General features: G+C 39.6%; 1 protein-coding gene across 1 annotated transcript; it reads left to right on the top strand.

The window, feature by feature from the left end:
• On the top strand, positions 1-4492 carry LOC142625196 (uncharacterized). The gene is made up of 5 exons (XM_075798891.1): positions 1-104; positions 3083-3259; positions 3476-3652; positions 3935-4236; positions 4359-4492. The coding sequence occupies exons 1-5, from the start codon at positions 1-3 to the stop codon at positions 4490-4492; spliced, it is 894 nt and encodes a 297-aa protein (XP_075655006.1).
• Positions 4493-8455: the final 3963 nt, after the last annotated feature.

Raw genomic sequence — 8455 nt, 5'->3', positions numbered from 1 at the left:
ATGGGTTCGTGGGGTTTTCAGACCAGCTTTGATCCACGTGAACCTGGAGGCGGAGCCATGGCTGTGACAGCCTCTGATGGCGTTGGCAAACTCATGTCAATGGGGTGAGATGACGTTGGGTGTTTTTTTTTTTTTTTTTTCATTTGTTTGGTAAGTAAAATAAGAAGCATAAATTTAGGAATTAGAGAACAACGCGGCATATTTTAATTTGTTGAGTATAGAGTGGTATAGAAAGTTTGAGACAGTAGATTTCTTGCCCTAAATTTGTGGGATCATATTAGTTGACATTATTGGCTAGAAAAAAGAAAAAAAGAAAAAGAAATGTGATGTACATAATATTTTTACAATAATTTTAGTACAAATTCTAAATGGCAAAATTTGTTATGAAAATATTGTGGAGGTAGTATTAGCATAAATTGAGCTTTTGACAAAAGTGTTAAATAGTTTTCTGCGTGTGCGTAGCTTATGCAAAATGCAGTATCCATGAGTTCGTGGGTCTTGTCAAATCGATTTGCAAGCTTCCCCCTTCAGTCCAAAAATAGATGAAAGAAAAGCTTGAAACCCTCCTTCACCCTCCGAAGTCCAAACTACATCTCCCCAGATTTTTTACATTTGACTTTCAATGTAGGCTTGGACCACATGGAGAAAAAGAAGGGCAAGAGTAATTGCCTGAGCCCATTATGCTGATAGGCTTCAATTTGGGCCTCCTCTTGTTTTATTTGTGTCTTTTGAAATGGCCGCTAACAGGTACTGATAACAAATGGAAAAGAAGTCGAGAAAGCATTGGCTTATTGTTCTAGATTTTCCGACATAATTCCAAATGAAATTATGGTCCTTATGCGGATGGATAATAAGTATTCCCATCAAAGAATATATATATACACACACACATGTATACACACTACTAATAAAAGGATTCTATTTAGTTTTCAATTTTTGACGTACCAAAATATTCTCATATAAATTCTAAAATAACACATCATTTAGTTTAATTTTTTCTTCCTACAAAAAATAAAAGATGTTAAAAAAGTAATACTATCTTAGGTACAAAAGGGGAAAAAAACCATTATTCTCATTTCCATTCAAATGTTTGATACCTATTTGTATTTGTTATTTATTTGAATTCAAATACATTTATTAAAAAAAATACAAAATTACTTCTTCCAATACAAACCCACTACCTTACATTAAAACTACTCATTCTTATTCTATATTCAAATGTCTGATTCCTATATGTATTTGTTATCTATTTGAATTCAAATACTTCAATTATGTTTTAGGCTTTTTCCTTTATCTTCTTTATTCTGTCTAAAGCTTAGAATACTATCTCTATCTCAGTTTTTAAACATTATTCTATGTTACCTTACCTTTGTTTTTTTTTTAAATACAATATATCATTTTTAAAAATTATAACACTAAACAAAAAAAAAACATTATTATACACGCAAAGCGCATGTGATGAGTTTAGTGTGTGTGTGTATATCACATCATATACTATATAATAAAAGTTGAGTTTAGAAGTCGTGGTTGCGCTAAGTGGCTTTGCCAAATTGCAGAACTTTTAAAAAAATTTTGAATTTAAAAAATATATATAATTTTTTTTCTCCTATAATTTCTAAGTGGATAAATTTTTTAATTTGACTACCGTTGAATTACACTTGCGAAAGAACTAATATAGTTGCTTCACGTGCATGTTTAGTGTTTTGCTAAGAAACAAGCACGTATTGGACATGGTGCTAAAAAGAAGGAAAGATTTTGATGAACACAAAAACTTAATAATTTAATAATATATCTGTGGGGATAAAAGGCCCAAGATGTGTTTTTGGGCCATAGACTTAGTCTGAGGATGTTTACTGGTTCGAGGACGGATTGTTGGTAACAAGGATGTCAAACTTAAAGACCCACGAGCAAATGTGGCGGAAGAAGTTAATGGAGGTGATTCAAGGAAGAGTACCTCCTCAGCTAAGTGAAATAAGGGTCAAATGGTACATCAAGTTCACTAGAATGATATTTTAGGAAGTCTTGTGGATGAAGATATGTTTCACAGGAGCACAGAGAGCAAGAACAGTTGGAAAATATCTCAGAGAAAGCTGCTACCACTGCATTGAATACTCTGTACCTAAGTCTCTGGACACATTAATGTGGAAGTGATATCTGAACAGTGATTGTCAGTCTTACAACTATGACCTAAAAACTTCAAGAATGTGCTGATGGGACAAGTATCAGGGGGAGTAGTCTAGATCTACACATGGAGAGCAAAAATGAAAAAAAAAATGAGGAAGTATAAGAAGGAGGAAGGTCCCGGAGAAGGGGGGATCGAGAGAGAGGGAGAGAAAACACTGTTGATTGGACATTTGTATTTAATTTTTAAAAGAGGAGAAATAAAAGAATCTGTTCCTCGGCTTAAGTCCGAGGACAAATTTCATCATATAAACCCATCCATCTTTATCATCTTGTAATCTTGGGCCATTGTTGTGATCGTTTAAGCTCATTGAAAACAAGATTTCTTACCCACTCTCTATAAATTTATTGTATTGGGCTCTTCAGCCTATACCCTTCCTCTTGTTGGGCTTAGGTACAAATTGTGACCTTACAATTTGCGCCGTCTGTGGGAAATCTTTGGTTTTTAGTGAGTCTGAGGTCTGGTTATGGCAAATTTAGGTCCACACTAGGTGGAGTCTAGGGGGTCCCAGCATCAAGATGACTTCCTCAATCTTGAACGAGGTGGAAACCAGGAGGGAAGTGGACATACCACCCATACTAGCAGGAGTCAATCACAAGGTGGAAGCAAAGTCTCCCATGAGGAAAATGTTAGGGCCATGCAGTTGGAAATTGACCGTTTGAGGAGACAATTACGTCACGAACGACGGCGGCGAGCTCCGTCCATTTCTGACTCTTCTTCTGGTGAGAATGAGGAGGACAGCTACAGGCCTAGATCAACAACTCCCCCTAGTGAGTCTTACTCATATGAAGAGAGTAACCCCCATAATCGCAGGAATAGGAATTCATCCAGTAGGGGTCTAGGAACTGATGCTATGAGTTAGGCGCTGAATTAAATTTCTAAATCACCTTTTACACGTAGGATTGAAGAAGGAAAACTTCCTTGGCGTTTCACTCAGCCAACGTTCACCATGTATAATGGTCGAACTGACCCTATGGAGCACGTAAGCCATTTCAACCAGAGAATAGCTGTGCACGCCAAAAATGAAGCTTTGATGTGCAAGGTTTTCCCATCCAGCTTGGGGCTTGTAGCAATAAGGTGGTTTGATGGCCTGGGATCAGGGTCCATTGATTCCTTTAAAGAACTCACTCGGGCATTCGGATCTCACTTTATTACATGTAATAGAGTCCCTCGGCCTTTGGATTCTTTATTGTCTATGACCATACTAGAGGGTGAAACCTTAAAAACATACACAGACCGGTACTGGGAGATGTTCAATAAGATTGATGGGGACTTTGATGATGTGGCCATCAGAACTTTCAAGGTCGGTTTACCAGCCGAGCATGGTTTGAGGAAGTTGTTAACTGGGAAACCAATTAGTAGTGTGCGCCAGCTCATGCACTGGATTGATAAGTATAAACAAGTTGAGGAGGACCAGCAGTTAGGTAAAGAAAAAGCGAAGATGGTGTCTCAGGATAGGAGAGACTTCAGGTCGGACAAATATAACGAAAATTGTCCTCGGTGAGATTTCACCACATAGACCGGGGCTACTATTGTGCCACAAGCCGTCAACACAGTATTCTGAGAGCCAGTTCATCAAATTCTAGAGAAGATTAAGAATGAGTCATACTTCAAATGGCCTAACAAGATAAGTGGAGACCCCACTAGATGTAACTAGAATCTTCATTGTCAGTATCACCAAGAGCGATGACACACCACTGAGAATTGCTGAAACTTGTGGTATCATTTGGAGCCATTGGTTAAAAATGGAAGGTTGCAACAGTTCTTATATAGGCCCAATGGGCAAGTTGATCATAAAGGCTCAAGTACTCAAGGGAACACCTTTTCAAGGCCTCTATTGGGCACCATTAATGTCATTTTTGCAGCTCCTGGGAGGATGGGTTCGTGTCCCTCCCGTGTAGCGACTGTGGCTCGGCCACTACCCGAGAACTCTAATCATGAGTTGAAGAGGGCTAAGGTTGCAATACAATTGGCATTAAGTTTCTCGGAAAAGAATAAGTTTGGAACTATACAACCACACGATGATCCTTTGGTGGTCACGCTCAGGATAGAGGGTATGATGTGAGGTGTGTGATGGTGGATCAAGGTAATAGGGTGGAAATTATGTACCACAACTTGTATAAAGGGTTAGGTTTAAAATCAGAGGATTTGACTAGTTATGATTCATCTTTAGTAGGTTTCGATGGGAAGATGGTTATACCAATGAGGCAAGTCAAGTTTCCAGTACAAACGGGGTCAGAAGTTGTAGAGGTCAACTTCATAGTGGTGGATGCATATTCTCCATACACAGCCATCGTGGCGAGACCCTGACTTCATGCCATGGGGGCTGTTCCTTCCACTTTGCATTTGAATGTGAAGTATCTATCTGGGGACCGGGTTGAAGAGTTTATCAGAAGCCAGTCTACGGCGAGTAGGGGTGTGTGAAAAACTGACGAATCGAAAAAACCGCTTCAAACCGACCGAACCGATGCAAAATTTCTGTTCGATTTCGGTTTTATTATATAAAAAACCGAAAATTTTGGTTCGGTTTTTGGTGGCAAATTCTAATACACTGAACGAACCGAACCAAACCGAAATATATTAAATAATAATTTGTACAAATAATTTTAACAAAGCTCTTGGTATCCTGGCGGCAAGCACATGCGCTTGTCTCCAGTCAGTCCAAGTCCGACCCTTCATAATAGCTTTTTTTTTTCCTCTCCTTATTGCCAAAACTACGTCGTTTTGGGGTTTGCTTTATAACCCTATTAATCCTATTTTCTTCATTTGTCTCTCACTTTCTTCAATAGCAGCCATTCTCTTCTCCCCTTTCCCTCTCCAGTCATTCTCTTCCTCCCCATCTCTCTCTTTCTGTCATAGTGTCATGCCTCCATTTCTCTCTCTCTCCATCATGCCGCCGTTTCTCTCTCTATCACACTTCTTCGCCGTTCTCTTTTTTTTTTTTTTTGGGTTTGTTAATCTCTTTTCTTTTTTTTTGGTTTTGTGTTTGCCACTTTGCTTGGTGCTTGGTGTTTGGGTGGTGAGAAAACATGGGAAAGCAAAGGGATTTTCTGGGTTTGTTAATTTTTTTTGGGTTTGTTAATATTTTCTGGGTTTGCTTCGCCGTTCTCTCTCCTTTTTTTTTTTTTTTTGGTTTTGTGTTTGCTACTTTGGTTGGTGCTTGGTGCTTCATACTTGGTGTTTGGGTGGTGAGAAAACGTGGGAAAGCAAAGGGATGTTCTGGGTTTGTTAATCTTTCCTGGGTTTGTTAATTTTTTTTGGGTTTGTTAATATTTTCTGGGTTTGCTTCGCCGTTCTCTCTTTTTTTTTTTTTTGGTTTTGTGTTTGCTACTTTGCTTGGTGCTTGGTGTTTGGGTGGTGAGAAAACGTGGGAAAGCAAAGGGATTTTCTAGGTTTGTTAATTTTTTTTGGGTTTGTTAATATTTTTTGGGTTTCTAGGTTTGTTAATTTTTTTTCTTTATTTGCAAGGAAAACGAAAAAACCCACCGAAACCGACCGAAACCTAAATCCAACCAAAACCGATTGATTTCCAATTACTTTGGTCGGTTTCGGTGGAGAATTTTACAAACCGAAAATTTCGGTTTCGGTTGGCCAACATTGAGAAAACCGACCGAAACCGAACCGACACACCCCTAACAGCGAGGCAGTGTATGGTGGCTGCAGTTAGACATCAGGCTGAGGGTGGGTCCTCGGCATCAAATGAGCATAGTTTGTAGCAATTAAAGGAGCCGGTGTTGTCAAGGGGTCAATCGGTTGAAGCAGAATGTGAAGCTTTAAAACAAGTTTCTATAGGTAAGGATAAAGAGAAGTATTTTCAGGTTAGTGCTCAGCTACCTCCTCAGGAGAATGAGGAATAGATGAAGTTCCTTAAGGGAAACCTTGATATTTTTTCTTGGAATGCTTATAAGGCCCCTGGGGTCGATCCGAGCTTCATTTGTTATCATTTGAATGTAAACCTCGCAGTTGTACTAAGGAAGCAACCACCTCGGTGATCATCTAAGGAACATTCTGAAGCTGTCAAGGAAGAGGTAATTAAGCTCAAGCAGGAAGGAGCTATCAAAGAGGTATTTTATCCTGATTGGTTGGTCAATACGATGGTGGTTAAAAAGAAGAACGGAAAGTGGCGAGTAGGTGTAGACTTTACTGATTTGAATAAAGCGTGTCCCAAAGATTCTTTCCCCATGCCTCGCATTGATCAGTTGGTGGATGCCACAGTTGGGCATCCTCAGATGAGTTTTCTAGATGCTTTTCAAGGTTATCACCAAATACCTTTGGTTTTGGACGATTAAGAGAAAACAGCCTTTGTCACTCCTACAGGAAACTATCATTATAAGGTAATGCCTTTCAGTTGGAAGAATGCAGGAACTACCTACCAAAGGATGATGACTAGGATGTTCAAATCGCAGTTGGGGAAGAGCATTGAAGTTTACGTGGATGACATGGTGGTAAAGTGTAAGGTGGTGTTAGAGCATGTTGGGAATCTTGGAAACGTCTTCGAGACACTAAGGAAATATAAGTTGCACCTAAATGCTTCCAAATGCTCTTTGGGCGTGGTATCCAGTATATTTCTAAGTTTTATGGTTACACATCGTGGAATCGAAGTTAATCCTGATCAAGTTAAGGCAATTAACAGCTTGCAGCCACCTCGTAATCGTAAGGAAGTTTAGAGATTGATAGGAATGATGGTTGCCTTAAACTGGTTTATTTCTTGATTCGCGGACAAATGTAGGCCTTTCTTCTAGTTGTTGAATAAATGGAAGGGATTTGAATGGGCTAAGGAGTGTGCTTTGGCTTTTCAACAGCTTAAAGAATATCTTTCTCGATCACCCTTTATGTCTAGGCCCGAGGTAGATGAGGTATTGTTTGCTTATATTGCTGTGGTTACCCATGCTGTCAGCTTGGTGCTGATAAGGGCTGACAACGGTGTTCATAGGTCAATCTATTATGTAAGTAAATCATTGCATGAAGTTGAGATTCGTTACTTACCACTAGAAAAAGCCATTTTGGTAGTAGTGCATGCCACGCGAAAGCTTCCCCATTACTTCCAGTCTCACACAGTTGTGGTCTTAACCCAACTTCCGCTCAGGTCTCTACTTCAGAGTGCTGATTATACAAAGAAGGATTGCCAAGTAGGGAACAATTCTGGGGGCTTTTGATATCAAGTATATGCCACACACCTCTGTGAAAGGCCAGGTCCTCGCTGACTTGGTGGCTGAGTTCGTTGAGCCATCATTAGTAAAAAATACGAAAAAATTGGACATGGATGAAAAATCAGTTAGCATGATCTCCTTGAAGGAATCTCTATCGTGGAAGGTGTACGTGGGTGATGCAACAAATCAGAGAGGATCAGGAGTGGGGCTGGTTATACTATCTCCAGAAAATATCGTCATTGAGAAATCTTTAAGAATAGATTTTTCGGCCATAAATAATGAAGCTGAGTATGAAGCTCTCTTGGTAGGAATGACCATGGTTCAGAAAATGGGAGGGAAAGCTGTGGAGATGTTCACGGATTCAAGATTGGTTGTAGGTCAGGTGGAAGGGGAGTTAAAAGACAGAGATCCGAGGATGCAAGAGTATTTAAGTCAGGTTAGACGTGTGCAATCAAATTTTGAATCTTTTACCTTAATGCAAATCTCCAGGAACAGGAATGCTCATGTTGATTCTCTAGCCACCCTGGCAACGTCCTCGGCACAGAGTTTACCTCGGGTTATTTTAGTGAAGGATTTGTGTGTGCCTACTAAGATGAATGTAAATATAGTCCGTGTTCATTAGATCAAAGTAGGACCTAGCTAGATGGACCCCGTTGCGCTGTATCTTAAGGAGAATATCTTACCTGAGAAAAAATCTGAAGCTAACAAAGTACGTAAGAAGGCTCCTTGGTTTGGCTGTCCGAGGATTAAAAGTTATACAAGCGCTCTTTTTTTGAATCATACCTGTTGTGTATACATCCTGAAGCAACAAGAACTACTTCTAGAAGAATTGCATGAGGCGATTTATGGAAGTCATACAGGAGGAAAATCCTTGTCTCACAGAGCCCTTACCCAAGGATATTGGTGGCCTAATATGCAGAAAGAAACACTGGAATATGTAAAAAAGTGTGACCAATGTCAGAGGTTTGCTCCCAACATTCATTAACCAGGAGAAGTCATCAATCCTCTATCTAGTCCTTGGACTTTTGCTCAATGGGGTTTGGATATTGTAGGGCGCTTCCCCAAGGTAGCAGGGAATAAAAGATTTCTGCTAGTCAGTACGGATTACTTCACTAAATGGGTT

Source organism: Castanea sativa, chromosome 2 (genome assembly GCF_040712315.1).
Source record: "Castanea sativa cultivar Marrone di Chiusa Pesio chromosome 2, ASM4071231v1".
Taxonomy (NCBI): domain Eukaryota; kingdom Viridiplantae; phylum Streptophyta; class Magnoliopsida; order Fagales; family Fagaceae; genus Castanea; species Castanea sativa.
This window is presented reverse-complemented; position numbering and strand designations above follow the sequence as displayed.

Coding starts and splice junctions, on each gene's coding strand:
- LOC142625196 (XM_075798891.1), top strand. CDS start 1: ATGGGTTCGTGGGGTTTTCAGACCAGCTTTGATCCACGTGAACCTGGA. Junction 3,260..3,475: donor TTGGGGCTTGTAGCAATAAG/GTGGTTTGATGG, acceptor TGTGGCCATCAG/AACTTTCAAGGTCGGTTTAC. Junction 3,653..3,934: donor CAGGATAGGAGAGACTTCAG/GTCGGACAAATA, acceptor TAAAAATGGAAG/GTTGCAACAGTTCTTATATA.